This window comes from Aythya ferina (genome assembly GCF_964211825.1).
Source record: "Aythya ferina genome assembly, chromosome: 3".
NCBI classification, from domain to species: Eukaryota; Metazoa; Chordata; class Aves; order Anseriformes; family Anatidae; genus Aythya; species Aythya ferina.
Genome location: NC_140298.1, coordinates 40,411,494 through 40,434,254, shown reverse-complemented (window position 1 = coordinate 40,434,254; position 22,761 = coordinate 40,411,494). Strand labels below are relative to the sequence as shown.

The 22,761-nt window shown below is 39.8% G+C and overlaps 1 protein-coding gene and 1 long non-coding RNA gene across 4 annotated transcripts in view; one reads left to right on the top strand and one right to left on the bottom strand.

Annotated features, from left to right (window-relative positions):
• Positions 1 to 21,980, top strand: part of LOC311433493 — a 73,632-nt gene extending 51,652 nt beyond the window's left edge. The window contains exons 1-2 of one of the 2 annotated variants that reach the window (XR_014690783.1): positions 13,582 to 14,743; positions 20,477 to 21,980. This is a non-coding gene — a long non-coding RNA (uncharacterized lncRNA). Of the gene's footprint in view, positions 1 to 13,581; positions 14,744 to 20,476 lie in introns of those variants that run through there. The other variant, XR_014690782.1, reaches the window with a different exon arrangement.
• KCNG3 (potassium voltage-gated channel modifier subfamily G member 3) lies at positions 8,069 to 22,761 on the bottom strand. 2 transcript variants are annotated; one of them, XM_084512663.1, is made up of 2 exons: positions 21,976 to 22,761; positions 8,069 to 13,574 (listed from the first exon to the last, which is right to left on the bottom strand). In XM_084512663.1, exons 1-2 carry the CDS (start codon positions 22,629 to 22,631, stop codon positions 12,929 to 12,931), a joined length of 1,302 nt encoding a protein of 433 aa, XP_084368789.1. In that variant the 5' UTR covers positions 22,632 to 22,761; the 3' UTR covers positions 8,069 to 12,928. The 2 variants fall into 2 exon arrangements, with proteins under 2 accessions (XP_084368789.1, XP_084368790.1); XM_084512664.1 differs by having other exon boundaries at positions 22,009 to 22,760.

The window sequence follows — 22,761 nt, the reverse complement described above, 5'->3', positions numbered from 1 at the left end:
TGTTTGTTTGTTGGTGGTGGTTTTTGTTTTGTTTTTCAGATTTGTTGTGGATACTGGGAAGATGATGCATTGTCCTTGTATTTCATTTCTTCTTGCCAGCCTTTTCATATGTAAATCTGAAAACCCGGACTCCAGAGATAACTACATCCTTAGTGCAGTATTGTAACAATCTTCCCTGAATAAGGCAAGAAGATTTATTAATAAAGAAAAAACAAAAAAAAAACCTCCTCAGCATGCACGTTAGAGGAAATGCTCTGTTCATTTCATATAGTGTGAGGCAGATAAACAGTAGTGTGGAGTTAGGCTGAGGAAAGATCTTGTGGACTGTTTCTCAGTATTAACAGCTAAATATGATTGCCTTGGAAATGCACAGGGCAATTTATACCCAGTGGCTAGACTTGAATACCCATGTTTTTCACTTTCATGGTCCAGCACCCACTTAAAATTTACTCGTCCTTATGATTTTAGTTGTATATCTTGTAAAATATTCTTAAGATTTTTAGTTGCCTATCTTGTAAAATGTTCTGAAATGTTTGGGCTTAATGTACCATTTCCTAACAGTGACCAGCCTAGAACTAGTCTGAAATAACTCCACTTGAAGTGTGTGTGGTGTCGGTGTCAACTCTTTCATTGTGTGCATCGCTCTAGCTGTCTGCACTGCTTCCCACGGTGGCCATAACCTGCTAAACTGTGGAAGATGGGATGTGAAGATGGACTGTCTAGATCCAGATGCCTGCCTAGAATCACGTTCATGAATGCTAGCTCTAAGACACTCTTCCAGGTATTGCTATGGCTTAAAGCAGTTGAGAGCTGGCCAAACTCTCACTATACTCACTGATGAGGCCCAGCTTTGCCCGGATTATTTGTTAGCAGGCTGTACTCTAATGGATTTTTGTTTGGCTGATTTAGAAGAGGGGAGAAAGAAAAAAAAAAAGGCACACTTAAATTTAGTAATGCTAACGTCAACTGTCTGGTTACTGGAGAAATCTTTCTCATAGAAAATATTCTTGTTATTGTGAATCATTTAGTACATCAGAAGTAACATAATAAGAATAGATTGCTGCCATGTGATCAGTGTCTCCTGCACTGAAAACAGTGGATAGTTTTGACATTTATTTTTAAGGACCGTATTCTTCCAGCAGCAGGAACCATTACACTGTGATACCTTTTTCACTCTGCTCATTATCTCCCCTGCAGCATCCTGTAGCTTCACTGACATCCTGTAAGCAGGTAGCTATTCCAGTGTAGTCTCTTCATATGGTAGTGTCACTCTCATCTGTTTCAGGAAGTCTTGCAGGTTTTTAGATGCTTTCCTCCCTTGTCTTGCTGTATTAAAGTACTTTTACCTTTTAAAATACTTTCACAGTCAGCTGTTACATACCTATCTGTGCTTTCTTACTGTCATGAGAATAGGGACAGGGTAAAACTCGGTGTGCAAGCAGATGAAGGAATTCTTAACATAGCATTTCCCTGCATGGGAGGAAGAAGTGTGGAAGATTTTGTAATAGTGTGGCAGAGCACTGAGAAATTTCGGATTAAGGGGAAGAGGGAAGTGCAGTATGGGCTCTGCAGACAAGAGGACTGAAGAGTCCTTTGTAACCAGGACTTGACTGAGTGACTCGAACAATGTCAGGGAAAGCCACAAGGAAGCGTTCCTGAGCCCAGTCCTTGCACATGTTAGAGAGCTGGACAGTTGTGGAAATAGGGAACCCACCAAGTAAATGCTGCCTGCAATATCTGCCCTTGCATTGTGCAGGATCTTTTCTTCGGCAGAGTATACACAGCCTTATGAAGTCTATGGTTGGATTAGGTTTCTTTGCACAGTGCTTTGCATCTTTTTATTTTTCCTGAACAAGAGATCACCTGTGTAAGTGCAGGTGTGCGTACACGCCTGGAAGCAGTAGGATTCAGTTACTGACCGCACAACCTCTAAGCGAATGTTTTAGTTGAAAACTTGCTTATTGGCAACATCCTCTCTCCTAAAGGTTTCTCACAGTAAATTTTGCTGTGCCATTGCTGGCTGCCTTGTCTTGCATTGCTTCTGTGAAGCCAGGTGCTGGTGGAGAGTTTCATTTGGCTCAATATATAGGAGTCTGGGCTTTTGTAGTGGGAAAATCTAAGTTCCATTTTGCCAGGGAATACCAGAGCTAGCAGAAGCATCGGTAGTGCAGATGTGTTCTGGTAATTGTGCCATGTCCCGTTCTGCAGCCTGCCAGAGCTGAAGAGACAAGGAGGTATGGAAACTGAGATTTGGCACCATGATTTTATTTGCTTTTTATTATATGTATTCTTGATTGTTTCCGCTCCCCAATGTAGTTCTCATTTTAGATATTTGCAGTGTGGATCTGATGTGGTGATGATTTCCCTGTGTCCTGGCTACAGATCCTGTGGCTTGCTGTTCAAAGGCAGAAAGGAAACTTCTGTGTGTCCTCAAAATTGCTGGGGGCTCTGCTTTGACCCCGTTAATTTGCTAGTCCCAGGTCCAGTTGCAACCAAACAGCCAATATCAGATTGCTCTAATTTGAGCCTATAAACTCAAGCCTCTTAGAACTGACTAAACGCTTGCCTTGTAATGTGGAGATTACACTAAAATAATGGGAACCAAATTACTCTAATCTCTTTCTCTCTTTGCTTTCACTGTTATTATATTATAGCATCATGTTTATAGTGCTTCAGGGAGAAATGAATTGGGAGTGAGATCTACTTGCTTGCCTTACAGAAAAGTTTTATGGGTAGAGACAAGGGAACCTTTCTCCAAATGCTATTAAAAAGTCTTTGCTTAAGGTCCCATATATATTCAGTGTAATCTAAGAGCTGACTTTGCTTTGCACATAAAGCAATTTGAACTTTGGAAAAAATACTTGTGTGTTCATTTTTGTTTCTTTTTGGGTGATTGCAGCCCTAAAGCTTAAAAATTTCTTCAAGCTGGTTACAAAAAAAGTATGAAATGGTGAAATATGATTTGCCTGTTTGATGGATGAAGAGGAAATACAAGAACCAGCAGAGAGTTTATGGTTTATTTATGTCTACTAGTAAATAACTGCATGTTTCTCTGATGGACTTACCCTGTTTTTCCTCTGAACTGTAACATGCAAGCTGAATCTTTATTTCAGACTGTGAGTCTTCTTTGAACAGTGAAAATACCTAATCCAGTTCCATAGTGTTTGTCTCCTTGCTATGGTCTCGAAGAGGGTTGAAGGTGCTTCAGCTGAGCATTTGTTTCATTCTCTCTTTAAAAGCAAAGTAATAAGTATTGTTTGTAGCATACCATGTTTTAAATTAGCAGGAGAAAATTGATAAAGATGTTGCTTGGGAGCCCAAGTTCTGGAGCTGACCGCAGCAGCATTTGCTGCTGCATATGTTACCATTTGCCTGGAGCGTGAGGAGTTGGCTGATGCCGTGCTGACCGCAGCGTTAGCCTGTATAAGCAGCAAAAGCTTGTGTTTAGTCTATCAGGTGGGTAGGGACGCTCTGTGCTGAGATACCACATTTCCATGAAAATTCACATCTCAAAGGGGATGATGTGACCTTTCTGAGCTTTTAAGTCACAGAATCATTAAGGTTGGAAAAGACCTCCAGGATCATCTGGTCCAACCATCCCCCAACCTCCGATGTCACCCACCCATGCCACCCATGTCCCTAAGCACCACGTCCAACCTTTCCTTGAACACCCCCAGGAATGGTGACTCCACCACCTCCCTGGGCAACCCATCCCAGTGCCTGACTGCTCTTTCTGAGAAGAAATGTCTCCTCATTTCCAACCTGAACCTCCCCTGGTGCAACTTGGGGCCATTCCCTCTAGTCCTGTCACTGATTATCTGTGAGACAAGGCCGACCCCCAGCTCCCCACAGCTTCCTTTCAGGCAGTTGTAGAGAGCAATGAGGTCTCCCCTGAGCCTTCTCTTCTCCAGACCAAACAACCCCAGTTCCCTCAGCCGCTCCTCACAGGACTTGTGCTCCAGGCCCTTCAGCAGCTTTGTAGCTGTTCTCTGGACAAAGTCAAAGCCCTTCATTTTTTTGTGTATTTTGAGTTGCATCCTTTACTGTGGAGGCCATGTGGGTCTTTGGTCATCATTAGTGCTCTATAGAAAGGGAGATGACTGCTGAATGGGATGAGATGATGCCAGATTCTCTTCTGTTCTCCTGATCTGACAGGCTGCTTCTGCAGACAGACACTTCCAGAAGATGCTTAAAGGGAAATAGTAAATCACAAATGTTGTCAATACAAGTTGTCAGTGTGTAACCCAAAGATACAGGTGAAAGTGTTTCTCCTTAGCAAAGTAGGAAGGTATCCATTGGGTTAGGGATGAATGGACTGGGGAATTGCTTTTTAACACAGCTCCTTGGGGAGTAGGGCACTTGATTTATATAAGTAGGTACCTACAGCAATGACAGTAGGGCAAAAAAGAATGGTCAGGAGGGGGCTGGCACCATTTCAGAAATGTTTGGTGCTGGCACAGTGGCCTGCCAGTGCAGCTGGTGGCAGAAAGAAAATGGGGTGGCTATGAAAAGGGTAAGAACCAAAGAGAAAAGGAGTTGGATGAAAAAGTCTGGCAAAGGAAGAAAGCAGAGATGGATTTTCAGGGAGGGCATAGCAGGACAGCAGCAGTGATGGGGAACAGGGCTGAAAAGCACAGTGAAGCCCTATTGTGTTTAGTGTCTGGGAGTTATCTGCATCATCTGTTCTTAATTTTGGTGAGTTGGTTTTAGAAAGGACTTCATTGCTGTCCCAGAGCTTTTATGCTGTTGGAGTAACTATTTTTAACCTCTCCCCACCCCTGTACTCCATCTCCCTTTTTCATTAATTAGTCTTCCATCTGCTCTCTGTAATGTTCTTTCAGTTTGCATGGCAATCCCGGCCTCTGAATAGTGATAAATCACGAAAGGAGGGAACGTAAAAGTGATGATTCCTCTTCTGGATCCTAGATGAGGATCTTTAACATTGGAGTGAAAGGCTACCAGTTTCTGAGGCTGTCAGTTGCAGTTAGCACTACTGGGTTGCATGCTGGTTGCATGCCTGGCCAGTTTTCTTGGTAGAAACAACAATTTAGAGTAATCAAACAAAAACTAAAGAAGTAACTACAAATTGGCAGCTTGGAAGTGCCATTGGCAATTCCTACTGGGCTGCCAGGTCTGACGTTGGCAGGCACAGCACACGAGTAGGTGGCCAAATGCTCACAGGTGAGCTTTCCTGCAGAGGTGTGAGCGGGTTTGGATGGGCTGCAGGGTGCGAGGTGCCAGGTTACGGTTGTAGATGAAGGATGAGATGTGGATGATTTAGGCGATTTTATATTGCTTTGTAGAAACTTTGCTTTGCATGACTGTTTCTTCCCATTATACGTGACATTTATTGTGGGGGAGGAGAGAGCTTTTTATCCTACACTGATACAGAGAAATGTATGGATATTTGCTCTCAGCTATCTAATCTGGAATTGAACTGCATTTCAAATGTGATTGGGACAGTCTATACAAAGAGAAGGCAAAGGTAACAGCAGCCTCAGTCACTGGATGTTAATGTTTAACCTTAATGCTCCTTGAGTGACGATCAGGCAAAAGGAGAAAGAGAAGGTCTAAGAAAACAAGCAGGGTAGAGATGCTGAAGATGGAGTCTGCTATACAGAGGGAAGCAGATGAGCTTCACAGTTCCTGCTGCTTTTGCTGAGGGTAATCTGGCACTTACATCCAAGCCTTTGTCTTCCATAATCCAGTTGATAAGCAGATTTTCTACAACACAGCAAAATTTGTCTTGCTAGCTTTAATTCTGCGATGGTTGCACTTCTCCCTTTAGTTTTTTTCTCTATACATATATCTGATTTTTAAGTCTCATGAGGCAATGGAGATTAAAACTGCTGTGACCTATAAGCTCAGTTTGTACCAAAGGAGTCAACAGGTACAGCCTAAAGACATTGCACTGAAAGGAAAAAGAAAAGAGAGAGTAAGACTTTCTGGCAGGAATCCGTACATTTAGATTTGAATTTATGTTTTACTAAAGTAATTTTGTTGCTGATGCTTTTCAGTGAGTCTCTGCATGACTGTACTTAGAAAATACACTGTTGGCAATGCTTCTCTTTTACACTTACATAGCATCTATACAATAGAGCGCTTATATAGGCAGCATCAAGGATTCAGGATGCTATTTTAATAAATGGCCCCAGTTTCACTTGTTCATAGCTTCCCATCAAATGACTCAGCTGACATCCGGTTCAAATATTAAACCCTAGCAACAAAAGCCACAGTTAGAGGCAGTGCTATCTTGGTATATATAGCCAGTACAGATGACAAGGCCTTTAGCAGTGTCGGGAAGATTGTCTTCTAAATGCTGCATCCTGCGTGACCAGCTCTAAAATGGAGGGCAGGGAGGAGGAATTACATTTGAGCACTTAGTACTTAAAAGTACACCAGACTCAACAGGTTAGCAATATTCATGCTACAGAGAAAAGCTGTGTTGCTTGCTTGCAGTTTTGTCTGTATACATGTTTTGAGTTGTGTTTCAGTCTTGGATTATATGTTTTTTGAGAGCAGCATTGTAATTTTGATCTACGACTGTAGAGTACGTAGGAAAACTGGAACAGGCTGCCCAGGGAAGTGGTGGAGTCACCATCCCTGGAGGTCTTTAAAAAATGTTTAGATGTAGAGCTTAGGGATATGGTTTAGTGGGGACTGTTAGGTCAGAGGTTGGACTCGATGATCTTGAGGTCTCTTCCAACCTAGAAATTCTGTGATTCTGTGAAAACAGAAGCCTGGTTGATCCTCATTATAGCTCCTAGCTGCTACTTCAATATTGGTAAAATAGCACTGAAAAGAAATAGAATAACAAAGTCAGGGATTTTTAGGATACAAGAGAAAGAATGCCATTTTTGAATTTTTCTGACTTCCTAAATTTTATTGAATCTCTTTACTATCTTATTAAAATTCTTATAGCAAGAAGTGTATAAAATGCTTCTTGAGACAGCAAGAATTTGTCTTTTTGGCGTTCTATGTATTTACAGTTGCATCTCAGATTGATAGGAGGTGCAAGTGCTGAGAATATCTGTAAAATAATGTGATAAAACATCAAAAAAAGACTTTCTGCTTCCAAAATATTTCAGAAATTCTTTTAGCAAAACAGTTATAAAACATGATTAATTTAATGTTAAAAAAAAAAAAAAAAAAAAAAAAGATAAGTAAAATGAGAAGTAAAAATGCTCAAAATGAAAAGTCGGTCATTCCATAATAATGCAGTGGGTTGGTGGGTTGGTGCTGGAATAGTTGATAATTTACAGATCTCTTAAAATATTCAAACTTTTCTCTAAAGAACATTAGTTGCGTTTATTTTTGGAAGTACCTTTGTAATGGCTGCACTTAACAAATCAGCAGAGGGCATCTTGGCTCCGTTTGTTCTGTCCCTTTAGCTACTAGGAGGACCCATAATAATGCAAGTGTTGCACTGGTGAAACTTCTGGTTGCTTTGAAACTCCAGAACTATGAACATAGATTCATTTCTGTGAACTTGAAGCAAAATTCAATCGTTTTTCCTAATTTGTTCTTCTAAGCAATCCCCAAGGAATAACACATGTGCTACATGGCTGCTTTTTTATTTTGTTTGACAGTTGTGTTGCCTATAATTACTGTAGGTAATCAATTGCTGTCGTTGAGAAGAATAATGCTGTGTAGATTAGTTTATTATCTCATGGTAACTTGTGGACTAAATATTCAGAAGTTCTGTTGAGTAGGGCTCCTATGTCCTAAATGGCAAACTTCTCAGTAGCCAAAAATTGCTAAAGGAAAAAAGTTTTTTTCTGTGCAATACCAATATGAATAGCCACAGAATTCACTTGTTGAAAAGAACACATTTTACACAATTAAGCATCTTTGTCTTGACCCCTAGTGTATGAAATAATCAGCAAACCCAGTAAATTTTATTTTGTGATTTTACGTGTTGAATTCTGTATTCACGTCAAGAAAACACTCCTTACCTTTCAAATGATAGTATGTATTTTTCTTTACAGAGAAGCAAACAATACATAAAATTAATGTTCTATAAAATTATAAACCTTTGAGTCTGTAAAGAATAAAAGAGTCTAAAATGTGTAGTTGCAAACATCCATATTTTATTTATTTGACCAAAGATTCCTCTGTGGCTCTTAAAATTTCATGTCAAGCATATTTGTACTTGTCAGTTGTGCTTGCTCCCTGGCAGCCTTCTTGATGCTTAACCTATTACATCATCTATAAAAGATATTCCCTACTTGATGTTGCACTTCACAAATCATACAAAATATTAGCTTTCCACTATAAAACAGGTGTTATGTTGTTTGTTCCACATGTTCTGGGGCAAATCATGAGCTGACATAAACAATTATAGATTTAGCAAAACCAGAAGACTTTTTTTGCCTTTCTCACTTAAGAAGACTCCTTATTATAAACAGGGATCTGTTTTACCTAGCAGGAACTAGTGTCACGTATACTGATGTGTATGTTTGCTTTTACAAACAAATACTGGAAAATGTTTTCTGAAGAATTTCCTTTTTTTAAATCAGCGATTTTTATTTATTTTTTTTTAATAGAGCAACATAATGTTTCTTTGCTGTGCAGAGCTAAGGTTGTTTTCCATCAAACATCTCAGAAGCATATTAGGAAGGAATAATACTAAAAAAGTTAAGGTACATAAAAACGGCCAAAATTTTAATTGTGAGTTTTTATCCTGAACCTCTTATCTGGGAGAAAATTCAGAGCAGAGCAGTCCTTGTTCATCTTGCTGGTTCGCAGGAGACTCGCTGCTGTGACTACTGAATTCAGTGGCTGCTGCATGTGCATCACTGCTTCTGGCAGGCATTTAGGACTTGTATGGTTTTGTGGGCACTACACAGAGGGGAAGAGACCAAGCGACTTGATCCTGTAAGGACTTGAGTTTTATTTCAGAAACATCAGGGCTGAACACTAAAAAAAGATGAAAACTGATTCCTCTAAGGGGACCAACTTTCAGATATGTTGTTAAAACCCTGTACCTTTTCCTTTAAAAATGTGGGTATCAAGGTGGGTATAGAGGATTTTTATCTTCATCAAGCTTGCTCTGGGTATAGCAGGATCAACCACTGTACAGTAAGAATTAATATCACATATTTAAATGGCTGATCCCTGGGCTAGTAAAACCTAAAAATCACCAGTTGATTGAATTAATTATTTTTGTTTGGTTTTGGTTTTTGTTTTGTTTTGGGGAAGGTGTTCATAAAAACAGTATCATTTTATAGCCTTACATCAAAGGAAATTGTGTTCTTCCATTCTTTGTTATTTTGGGGATGGTGCTTTGTGTGGAACTGTAGAAGGAAAATATATTGTGGGCACCTTTCAGTTACAGTGATTTCAGTAATGATCAAATGTTTTTAAGTGGCACTGAGCACCTTGAAGGACTGCAGCCAATATACAGTTCCCAGTAGGTCAGTCCTAAGGATCAAACCTAGTGTGTAAGTGTGATTAACCTTTGCTGTCATCAAGATATTTAATGACAGTTCAAAATTCATTGGCATGGGGTTTAGCTTTAGACAAACAGGCTGGGTCACAATTATGTAAGTTATTTTTATTTTTGCCTAGTTTTACTATGTTTGTATTTTATCTAATTTGTTCCTGTAAATGTTTCAAATAATGAAAGAGGTACTATCCATGAAATATTTTTACTGTGTTGGCTTCAAACTGGCAATTATTAGAAATGAGCCACTTTGTCCTCATTTGGCTTTGAAATGCTGTAATTTGGAAAGAAAGCTCTGCATCCAATGTCTGCATAAAACGTGGCCTCAAGTACACTTTCAGTAAAAGCATCACCTGCTTAAAGATACACTTATTCTAGACCACAGAAAATTGACTATTGAAAATGTAACGTACCCTATTTACTTACTATAAAATTCTGTTTTAAAGTTACCATTGAGATCACGTTACTTCAACTTGGTTTCTAAGGAAACTAAAGGCTACACACTGATAACCATAATACAACAGCAAAAAATAATAATAATTAAAAAAAAAAAGTATCTCTCGTTAGTGGGCTTATAAAGAGAGCAGTTTCAAAATAATATTTTATTATAACTCAAAAATACATCAAGGTTATTCTGTCCACATTTTGCCATACAAAAAATGAACATATACTGCTTTAAAAAAGTATATAATTTCCACAGACTTTTTCTGTTACACAATTATTTTCAGTAGATAATCTTTTTACACTTCTTTAGCTGGAGAACAATCATAAAGGATCATTTTGTTTGTGTACCAGATATAGCCTGGATCTGTTCATCTTTGAAAACTTCCCATCCTTAATTGCTTATACAAAACGATTCATGATTCAAATTGGTATTCAGAAGTTATTATGTGCATTAGTTTGTATTCTTTCCTTTGTACAAAAAGTTAAATTTACACGTAGTGCTACAGTGCATTTTATTTTGTCTTGAAATCAAGATTGCAACGTACTTCAAAGTACATTCATGTTGTGTGCTGATTTCAAACTATTATCATCCTGGGGATGGGGTGTTTTGTGGAAAGAGGGTTCTACCCCAGACCATTGGTTTGGTTAAATACAAGGACAAAAGACAAAGTAAATTTTAAGGAGTTTTATTGGTATTTTTTCCCAAGCATTAATACTTGGAAAACAGCATATGAAAATCCGTAGGGCAAAGTTATTACGTGGGTTTTTTTCATTTTTAATGGAAAAAAACGGAGAAAAGTATAAAAAAAATAAAGGTTTTCTCCTTGAAAAGGGGGTTTTTCTGATACTGTCAAAATAAACTTGTCATTAGAAGATGAAAATGTCATTTTCCTCAATCAGCTCTGTTTGGATTGAAGTCTGAAATTTCAATTTTATCAAGAAGGAATTTTTTTGTAAGGAGGAGAAAACATTTCACCTGACAATAACGTATAATATATGCAGGATATATATAGGTACACATGCAGGAATACAGAGCCAGCATCTCTGCTGGTGTAAAACATCTAAGTGCCTCTGAAGTCGCTACTTACCTAGCTAACATCAGCTGTGAATCTCACCTAAGACAGAACTTTTTGCTGATATTTATCTCTCTGTGGACGCAAGAGAACATTCCTGAACTACATAATTTCAATACAAAAGGCATAAATATAGCAGTATAGGGAAGTTTAGAGCTGAACGCCAGAACATCAGTGGCAAGAAACAGAGGTATGTCTGTAACATTACTTAATAATGTGTTCTTTAAAAACTACTGAAGGAATTGTCAAGCTTGTCTGTGAGGAGGCTACTAAAGTTCTTTCCAGGTCTTCAGAAAAACTGTATTTGCAATGTAATTCCTTAAGACTACTTAAGACTAAGACCACTTAAAATGCTAAATGAGTTTTTCAAGTCTTGAGTGCTCTTTTCATGGTAGAGCCTTCAACATACTGGTCATTGACCAACGTGGCATTTCTATTTGAGTGAGCAGTTCCAGAGATGCGTTTTCTAGGTGGTACTCATTTTATTTCTAGAGCTGTTAACAAATACATATATAAAAGATGCTTTTACAGCACAGTAATAGTAAACGCATTATTTTCAGGCAAGCACATCAAATTCAACTATGCCGATGACTCTGAACTTCCAGGTTAATAATGATGTTTATTGGTACCCAAATTTGTAAAGCTATACCTAAATATGTTTTAGTATCCAACTGCACAGTTCTATATAGCAGCTTTTCAGAATTATACTGAACAAGGCTATTTAGCAGTACTACACAAGAAATGTAGTGAACAATATTTCAGAACCTAACTTGATTCATTTTAATTTTCTAGTTACATTGGAGAATATACCCTTTTGCCAAGCGCAACTTACACTTCTATATTTTACTTTCTTTGATCTCTTTTGGGCTTTTTACAGTTGTTTTTAAAACTTCTATGAAAGTAAAATGTACCCTTCTGTAAGGATTGCTGAATTTCAAGATGATGACAAGTCTCATCTGACAGGGAGCAGCTACTCTTGTTTTCCAGTGCTTTCTCTGGACTGTTTCAAGTGTTGGAATCTTATAATTGGTCTTAAAGGACTTTCACTACGATATATATATGTTCGTTTAAATGGGAAAAAATATGTTTGTGAATATGTAACTTCAGGTGGATGGAGTTGAACTGAGTGTATGTAAAATTTGGATAGCTCCCCCACTAAACTACCAGCAAATATATTTATCAATGCCTGAATTTTTATGCTGACCTTTATAAAGTACCACACTTCTATTAAACATTTGGTTGCAGAGAATAAAGTAATTGTGGTTAAGGAAGTCCTTGCTACAACGTTCAAAGGTATATGTACTCTTTTTAGTTATTCCACTATAAATTCAGAGCAAAGACACTGACTCCACTGTTTTTTAATGGAAAATCTGTGTGCTTCATCAAAGATCAGAATCAGACCTCAAGCTTTTTTTCCCTACTGACCTATATTCTTCATCTTTTCTAAGTCACAGAACCAGCTGTACTGTGTTGTGAAGCTCAAAAGTAGCAGCAATTCTCCTTCAAGTATTTAGTTTGGTTATCTGGGTTAGAAGTAGAGATACTTCAGGCAAGAGAGTATGATGCCTCTATAGAGCATTTAGATTTTTAATCTTTGAAAAACTTCTGCTACACATTGCTTTGAATGATATAGGATGTAATTATGGGAATGACGAAACTCAACGTTAAGCACATTTTTTGTTCTGCTTTTGTGTGGAAAGGCAAACTGAAGACCAAACTGGTCTGGTGGAGGACTTCTGAATCCTCTTGTGTTGTTCTCTCAAATTTGAAACATCACTCCCTCTCCTTGCAAGGTGCCCAAGGCAGGTGATCATCCTTCCTGTCTGAATGGTGACGGGCTTTCTCCAGGCTGGCGAGAATGTTGTTCCATAGGACCATCCAGTCAAGGAGGACACGTGAAGAGACTTTCCACCACCTTCTCCTAAGACAAAGCTTAGCAAGTAACTACAACAGAACTCAAGTTTGGTCAATTTAAGAATTCAGCTGAGAGGCTTCTACTGTACCGAGCAGACCGGAACTTGAGCTCATGGTAACACTGCACGAAGCTATGATAAATGAAGGTGATTGGCAAGGCTAGTAAAACGATGCCACTAACCACGCAAATTCCTCCGAGAATCCTTCCTGGTACAGTGATGGGACACATGTCACCATAACCAACCGTGGTCATAGAGATGATCACCCACCAACAAGCAGCAGGGATGCTGGCATAATCCTTATTCTTTGTTCCCAAGTCCAGCCCATTTTCAAGAAGCTGGGAAAGTGCACTGAAAATTGCCATAGCAACACAGATAAAGACAAGGAGCATCACCATCTCTCTGTAACAACGCTTCAGAGTCAGACCAAGTGTTTGAAGGCCAATGAAATGACGAGCCAGTTTAATCACCCAAAAAATCCTCATCATTCTTAAGACCCTCAAGGTGACTCCAGCCCTCTGAAGCTGTGAGTTTTCCCCTGTAAAAACTGTCATTAGAACAGAGATGTAGTAAGGAGTAATTGCCAGTAAATCAATGATGTTGAGAGGTCTTCTGACAAACTCACACTTGTTTTTTGAAACGATGAACCTCACAATGCACTCTGCAGTGAACCAGCCTATGCAGATAGCTTCAATTATCCTGTCAAAAGAAACAAAATACAGTATTTATGTTCTGAGGAAAGGCTTTAGTGCCGGTTTGTTTTTTCATGGACATTACCAAATTGACTTTCAGACCTTCACAAGCAACAAACAAAAAGCCACACTATTCTTATTCTGAAAATGTAACACCAAATTTCAGCAACTAACCTTAGGATCTAGTGCAGAGTTTAAACTGATCTGTGGTAAGAACCCCATCACTGATCACTTTCTATGAATTACAGATTCTAGTCCTAATACTGGACGCATATGCCTACAAAATCTGGAACCCTGCAGGAAATGATGGAGTGCCAGTGCATAACATAATCTAGAATACTTTGTTTGTTTTTGTTTAAAATCTGTAAGAACTGATCCACTTACAAATGCCAATGACTGTGGATCAGTGAACTGGCAATGTGTTGAACCAGACTGCTAAACTGAAATGGAAGTGAAGATGGAGTAGGAGGAAATCAGCTTTTGCATCAGATAATTCATGCAAATTGGCTGTTCAAGAACCAGCCGAAACCAGTCTTATTTGCATCCTAAACAGAGCCTAACCAAGAACTGTATTCAAAACTTTATAATATCAACACTAAATACAGGTGATATTTTATTCTTCACAGTTGGGTACACATAGTACCAAAGTAATAAGCTTGTGTCCTTCCATTTACTGCTAGGCTTGGCATTATGAAAGTTTTTCTTTTAAATGTAACTCCCCGTAAACTGTGTCACAGTGAAATGTCAAGGTAAGCAAAGCAATAGGCGAGATCATCTTCTTGCCAAATACAAATAGCAGCCCTGATTAAAGAAAGCATTGCTGTCCTGGAGGGTGATTTCATTACATTTCTGAATGTTTTAAAATCCCAGTGCAGCACATGAGACTTGAGAGAGCATTCTCAGCCTCAAACCACTAGAAGGTAGGAATGGGTATCAAAATAACCCTTAAGACTTCAAACTACACTCACTTATTTAATGTGGGAGGGAATGGGAGCTAATATTTCCCTATTTCCTTTGTTTGCTTATCTTTTTTCAACAACATTTTGTGTAAAGAAAAAGCCGTTTATCAGTGCCATCTCTACCAACAGGTCTGAAAGGAAAGTGAGATGAGATTGGAGACTGAAAATGCTAGATGAAACCAGAGAGTTTTCTTTCTACTGCAGGGATCCTAACAAGGTACTGTCTACAGAAACAGTAGTGATTTGTAAGTAATAATCTGTCATTTGAAACATAAAATTTTGTTTCCCTAACACGTTTTCTTTTTTTGTTACCATTTCTGAAATCTGTTATTATTAAGACAGTGGCCTGCTAGAAGAACAAAGTCTTCTGTAACTCCTGTAATTATACTACTAGACTCTATAAACCAACTCTCATAAAAGTGTCATACACTAAAATTTTATTTATTAATTTCATTTTATTCATTCATTCACTTTAGTTTTATGTGAAATAGTAGAGGCAACAGTAATAGTCAGTCGACATAAAGTTGTAAGTTAAGTCATAATTCCAGCCACAGAAAATTTAAATGAACATGAATTAACTACTCAGGGAAGTAGTTACATAAAATCAGACCTTGCTATGACCTTGTTATTCATGTTTCACGAATAAAAATGAAAGTCCTGTAAGCAAGAGGCCTTTCTTAATAAAGGGCTTATAAAATACTTGATCATGTTTGCAACTTCTGTTGTAAAGACCTCTGAATTTTAAAAATAGCTTCTTCTGAAGAATTAAATGTTGCTTTAAAAACTAAGCTTTTGAAGGTGTTCATGTTTCTGTTAATAATGGCAGTGGTAACTGTCATGCCAATTTGTTTGGTAAAAGAAAATTCAGGTCATAATGTCACCTAAACAAATCTTGTACTGAATATATGCAAGTGTTTGTATGAATGGATTATCATTCCTTCATGTTGAAAAATCAAGAAAAAATGTTAATGGGTAAATTCACTTCAACCATTTTAATATACATGACGAGGAAATATATAAGAGTTTCTCTAGTAAAAGTAGCCAGACAGCAAGATCATCTTAATGGACACACTGATAAAAGTTGGATGTCCTTAAAGTTGGCTATTTAAGAACTCATAATTGTTAAAAGAAAAAAATGCTTCTGGAAATAAATTTGCAGCCAGGAATATTCTACAATTCTGACAAACTCCATTACCATCTTACAAGATTTGTTTGGTAGTTATGCCTATGCCTAGGATGTTGAACATTTACATGAAAAAGCAATTCTTAATTTTACAATTTAAAGCTGTTTCAAATGGTATTTCCTGATGCCCCTATAACATTGAAGGTGTAATTCCTTGATTTTATCACAAATTAGGCAGGTTATCTCTGAGTCAAGCTTTGAGGAAGCTTGGTCCTAATAGTTGTGGTATCTTAGAAGTCATCTTTATGAATCAGTATTGATTCAGAGGTCTGGTATAACTTTGGGAAGTAGTTGTGCAAGTAAAAATCCATGTTAGATGAAATGTGATCAATCTGTTGTTTTACTCTGTCAGTCCTTAGCACAAGAGATACTGTAAATCAATTATACTTCAATAGAGAGGACTGGAGAGTCTTTTATTGTAGAACAGACTACACGACAGCTAAGAAATATTACTTGATGTAAAAATAACAAAGCAAGATCAAGATAGTGGAGATGCATTGCTTCCACTTGACAACATATTGCACTTCAATGTCTCTGTTTTTTTTATCTATCGTTCTCAGCAATTACAGACATCCTGGCTAGGAAGAAGATAAAGAAGGGTCTTTCCCTCCTACTTAGCCACCAGTGAAACGTGTTGTTCCTCCTCTTGTGTCACTCTTTTTTGCTTTTGTAGATGGGTTTCAGCAGTCCTGATGTATCGCATAAGTGCTTAGGTGAGCACAACTAGGAACCTCTGGCCTGTTGTGAAAGCTAGAGTGCTACATACTACATTTCTACTTTCAGATTAAGTCTCCCTCTCCCTTACAGTGACTTATCTTTGTAACTAAGTTATATCCTTGTGAATGGAGAAATAAAATTTAATAAGAAAACCAAAATTAAGTCCTTAACTTCATACTAAATTAAGTTGTTTTTTTTTTTTTTTAAAGCCAACTAAAATGCATTCACTTAGAAGACTAAAGTAACTGTATCTTCTGTAACCAATTCCTAAAATATTTGCTGCATATTCACATGACAGACTGCCTGTTCATGAAATAATATGCTCTTTAAGCATCTATAGCTATATAATTAAATCATGAGCTTTATTTGGTAAAATGTAGTACCTATTCTGGTTTGTTGTGTTTTTTATCTGTTCAGTTTTAAAATAGCTGGTATTCAAGAAGGAGATGGGAAATTAAAAACAAGTCTATTAAGTGTTTCCTTAAGTGTTTCCTTCCAAAATCGGAATAATTGGAGAATATTAAGTCCTAGTTTTCAATAAGTTATGGGTTATTTCTGCTCAAACTTACTGTCCATTGGCCCAGACCTAAGTACATGAGTGTGTGTTTTTTTTTCCTCCTGAAGTTGTAAGCCTCTTGGTACTTAACAGGTTTTCAAGATTGCTTTAATGAGTGTGTTGTCCATTAACTGAAAATAAAGCCTTTGTGAGCCTCATTTCTACTGTAATTCAGTTACTGTTGAATTTTCTGTTCCATCTGATAACAACCTTTCAGAATAGGCTATTTTATGTACACTGAGTTAAACTGCTTGAAAATTCTTTTTGTGCACTAACAAGACTATTTTATTATGCTAAAAAAAAAAAATCACATTGGAAACATCATCAAATATTTCAACTTAGCATTACACTTTGGCCCAGCATGCTAATGTGTATACTTTTAATATCCACTGGTGAGTCAGTTGAAATCTCCCCAAAATATTCATTAGTGGCACTATTACTGATTAAACTTGTAAATAAAACATACATATCAACAGGACACACGAGGAAAACAGATGATACAGTTAAAGACAGTATATGACAGGATTAAGGTCTGTCAGCACTGATTTGATAAATTGTTGCTAAAGCCTATTTCCATGTAAGATACATTAAGCCTCAAAAATGTCCAAGCAGTAGAGAGAATGATCAAATTCGTGCTCAGGAAGAATCCAAGCCATTTCAGCAAAAGGTCTTTTTTAATCCTTTTGAAATCAACAGGATTTCTGCCTCGCTACAAACTGCAGAGCAAGGGCAACAGAACAGCTAGTTTCACTGCATTAAAAACCTTGCTGGTGTTTTTCCCTTCTGTCCCTCTTTTGGTAGCAATCATATCTCCCGATGCATTAAATGCCGGTGCATGCCTCCTGGGGGGGACGTAATGACCAGCACTACCCTGGGAAAGAGAGGGGACAATGCCCCACAGCTCTCAGTGAACACCTGGAGTTGAACATCCCAGCCCTGGTGTCCTCAGCGTCTTTTCCATATATGTTGCTCTCAGGAGTAGCACCTAGCCCTGGTGAGGTTGTTGAGGTTCCCCTGTAGCCAGGAAGTGATGAATGTCTTTTCTTTGTGTTATCTCTATTTTTTTAAACTCTTAAATTCGTTAGAAGAATCCACATCTGTGTTTTGAAATTGGGTCTGTAGTTCCATGCATTACTTTCAGCCTACTTTTAGAACTTAGGCAAAAATATGGCGTTCAGGCTAGATCTTACACAAGAAAGAATGTCTTATTTTTATGAACGGGTGTTGGGCATGAACATTTGGGTGTTCTGAAATAATAATGATTTTTGTGCTCTAAAATTCAAATGCAACTTTTTAAGCTGATGTTTTGCAGAGATGAAAAAAGCCTACTGGCATCTGTTGAGAAATGCTGTTTGGAGAAGTTACTGTGTTTATTTGCTTTTGCTTAACAGCACGGCAATCATACATGCTTTACAACTGAGGGATTATTTCAGTACAAATTTAATCATTCTGTAAGTAAAAAAAAAAAAAAAAGGGGGGGGCAACAGTCTCTTCTTGTGCTAACAAGCTATTCATATTTAGTATTAGAAAAATAGTTTTAAGACGTGTAGATAGAACTGTACTGGCTTTAAGTCAAGCAGCTTCAAATGACTTCCTATTACAAGCTTAAACTCTCCCCAAAAGATTATGCTTACGATCAGTTAATGGATGAGTCCCTGACCAGAGACTCACAGTATGCATCTGTTGGCATTGATCAGAGGAGAGCAAAGATGACTTGAAATTGCCAGAAGCAACAGAAGGGGAGACAGGTGTCCCTGCTGTCTGCTCCTAAACTGTGCAAATCTGATGCAAATCTTTAGCTCTGATAAGTGAAACGTGCCAAGACAGGGAAGAGAGCAAAATCATAAAGTGCAAGAAAATTTCAATAACTCCTTCCTCGTCCTAAGCATGGACCTGGGGAAGGCAATCCCTCTGCAAGTCAGGGAATTGTATTATCAGTGTCCCTGAGACCTGTGAAATTCAGAGGTCAGATTCTTTATCCCTCTCCTTAAAAAGCCTTAGAGTTTTCTGTTGCCCTCTGAAGGGGATTACGGCAAAGGATCAGAAACAGCCATGCGCTGTTCACCTTTTGACAGCATGGTCATAATGAAAAGTTATAACAACATATGGGTTTCTGTGAAAGATATAGGAAAAGCTGGGTGGACTCAATTCTTCTGGTGAAGAGGTGTTTCTGTAATAATAACAAACAGAAATAATAAACACAGCTGGTATTAATTGGCAGCAGTAGTAACCCTTATTGCAAACCTCATTAAAGAGGCTGATTTTGTAAATGATGTGGAGTTAGTTACCACCTTGCCTCTAGAAATGATGTCCAGATAAGGTGGAGACACCCCAGTAGAGCTGTTTTCACTACAGCTGCCCTGAGTGGTTCTGGAGGTGGTTACCGCAGCTCAGCCACAGAAATTACCCGTGTGGCACCTTTCCAAACCATAAGTAACATAACATTGAGGAAAGGACAGTTGCTTTTTTATTGGTAAGCCTATGAGAAACTGAAAATACCAGAGAGATTTTAGGGTTGCTGAATTTCCAGAGGTAATTCTCATCTCTTCTAAGCACTGATCTAATAGTTGGTTACACCCAAAGTCTGCATTCTAAGGAGTTCTAGAGAAGCCCATTCACTTTTCATTTTTAAAAGTTTTCAAAATATGTTTTTAGGATAATGTAGTCTTTGTACTAGTAATTATAGTGCTGTATGTCAAAACCCACTTGCTTACAGTAGTAATATCACAACTTCTCCTGAGAAAAATACCGTTGTATTATGTTAGATAGAACTTTATTTTAATGAGATTTAATAAACAAAAGCCAGGATTTGGCTTCAGACTTTTAGATAGATTGAGAACTAGCAGCCAGGTGTTTACAAGCACTCTCACTTAGGATGGATGGCATCACCAGAGTACACAAATCCTTTGTGTACTTGGCAAGTAAAAGTAGTAACTTAACCAGATTGCTCAAAATTAATCGTAGCTCACTGCTTTTTTCAAGATATTGCAGGGATTTTAGTCATGACACTGCATACACAATAAAGAAAGGAGTGGCTCCCATAAGAGAACAAGGCCACCTCAGCAGGTGACAAGCTGTGGACAGACAGGAACACGTTTGTATCTGTCTTCAGTGTGTTCACCATTAAATTGCTATCAATTCACATTTGCTGTGATAGCACATGGGTGAAGACACGTGCAAAATGAGCCAGCCTGTATTTAGTGCTCATCTGCAACAAGATTTTTAGAAGAAAACAGTTAGAAACTGTTCAATGGCAACTTTTATTTATACCCCCTTTTTTTTTTTAATTGCAATTCCATAGACTGCTGCAGCTGGTCCTAAAAAAACCTCACCCTGTCATTGACAGGGTCCTTTCTTTTTTAAAAGTAACCTTCAGTGCCCTGACAAGTGCTTGGCTACACTCTATTTCACAAATACGTAAGACCTTATCCTTCAAAAGCTCAGTATACAATTTAGTCGCTCAGAGGAGTAAAATCATGTGTATATCTACGCAGGTTCTTGAAGATGAAGGCACTACGAAAGAAAAATTACATGTCATCAGCCTTGTTCATCTGCAACTCCCAGTAAGTGAAAAATCGTTAACTTCCACATCATACAGATGCGATCAAAGATATCACCAAAGTCATTTATACCACTGCATATATTTTCAGCTATGTTTTTGGGGGGAGGGGGGTGTCTAAGCAATTTGCTGCCTTACACAGATCACCCAGAGCATCTTCACTTTGAGGTAACAACAAAGATTAAGGTTTTTAACTGGAAGAACCTCTAAGAGCAACTTTTGACTGCATGTAGGCAGGAATCAAGAGCTTCTAAGTCTGTATCTGCTTTCTTTTTGTTCATACAATTAATGCTTTGGCTCAGCTACAAACAGAAATACAGGTGCACTTTCCATTAAGTTAATGGAAACTATGAAAATACTTTCCAAGGAATTAATTTGGCTACTAAGATATAATATATCACATTCCAATTAACTCTACAGTAAAGGATGGTAATTTCATAATGACTAGGCTGCAATTTCACTGTAGGGCCCCCATAGCAGAGTAGAAGCTGAAAACTTTTGTTGAATACTCTATATTTTAAACTAAAGAAGAAGGCGGAAAACATGAGAAATGTTTACTTTTATACTATCTATATCTGAATCTTGTTTATGAGAGAAGTCTTACTGGAGTGGTCCTGATCCTGTTCTCGAGAGAATGGAAGATGGAAAGCAATGGTACCGAAGTCAGCAGAGTCACATCGATGTAACCCTGAGCTGAGGTCACAAAGATGACAAAAAAAGGCCTCGGTCTGACTGGTGTAACACCAGGACTGAGCCGTATACCCCCATGCCCTGTTTGCGGCAGCTGTTCCACAACGTTAGTGTCTTTATACACGTTTTGTCAAAAGGAAATGTAAACATCTGCTACGTTCATATCCTGGGGCACTGTGCGATGCATCTGCAGGAGCTTAATGCTCAGGCTGATCATCTCCGGTGCCTCTATACAGAGGAGCCGAGCGGCAGAGGAATAGGGTCCGGCTGCCGCCCCATGCGAGGTGTTCCCAGATCAGCTCCCTAACACAGGGTGTTCTCCTGTGTGAACGCACGCAGCGCGCTCTTCCCCAAGTAAAAGAAGGGAGCTGCTTTCTTTCAGGCTTTATTTTCTTTTTTTAAATTTTTTTTTCTCCCCCTTGTGAGCCTCCCTAGGTGGGTGAGGAGCCCCCCGTGTCTCCAAAGAGGGGCACGACAGTGCTGAGACAAGAGGGGCCGGCGCCTTTGGAGGAGCGGGAGCCGCGTCCCGATCGCTCCGGCTCCGCTCCGGTTCCGCTCCGGCTCCCCCGAGCCCCCCTATTCTCCGTCCCCGGGCTGATTTCGGGGTTCAGGGGGTTCGGGCGGGGAAGCGGCGCGGCCCCGACCCCCCGACACCTGCAGAGAGCATCGCGACGAGCGGCGGGACACAGCGGACGGGACACACTGGGAGGGGGCGGACAGCGGGAAAATAAAGGATCCTCCTACCCTGAGGGCTCCCTCACTGACTCTGCTGTGTACCTGCTCTGCTCCTCCACGCTGCGGTTCTCCGGCGCCCGCCACTCGGGCAGGGTGCTGGCGCACAGCACCACCATGGACACGATGACGAAGAGGATGGAGACGGTGGCCAGGACCTGGGCGGCCAGGGAAGACGTGGGCTCCTCGAAAGTCCTCCGCATCCTCTCCAGCCACTTGCCGCCCTCGCCCCCCGCTGCCCGCCGCCCCTTGGCCCGGGGGTCGCCGCCCGCGTCCCCCGCCGGCTCCTCGGGGCAGTAATAGGGCCGCGACTCGGCCAGGCGGTCGTCGAGGCGGCGTTGGCAGCAGTAGTCGAGGTGGGAGCCCTCCAGCCCCCAGTAGAGCAGCTCGTTGTAGAAGGAGAGCTCGCACATGTGCGGCACGAAGCGCAGGTGGCCGTGCCGCACGTAGAGCATGATGAAGCCGAAAGCCTCCGAGTGCCGGTCGAAGAAATACTCGTTCCGCTCCCGGTCGTAGTCGTCGCACACCTCCAGCACGTCCTGCTCCGACAGGCAGCCGTGCAGGCGGCTCACCCGCCGCAGCGGGAAATCCTTCAGCACCTCCCGGGAGAAGGAGTACCGGGTGCCCCCGACGTTCAACACCACCGGGGGGCCGCGGCCAAAGTTCATGGCTTGGGCGGGACGGAGGAGGAGGAGGAAGAGGAGGAGGAGGAGGAGGAGGAAGAGGGGCAGGGGCCGGGCCGGGCCGGGAGAGGCGGGGGGCGGCAGCGGCTGCCCCGGCTCCGGCTCCGCTCACACC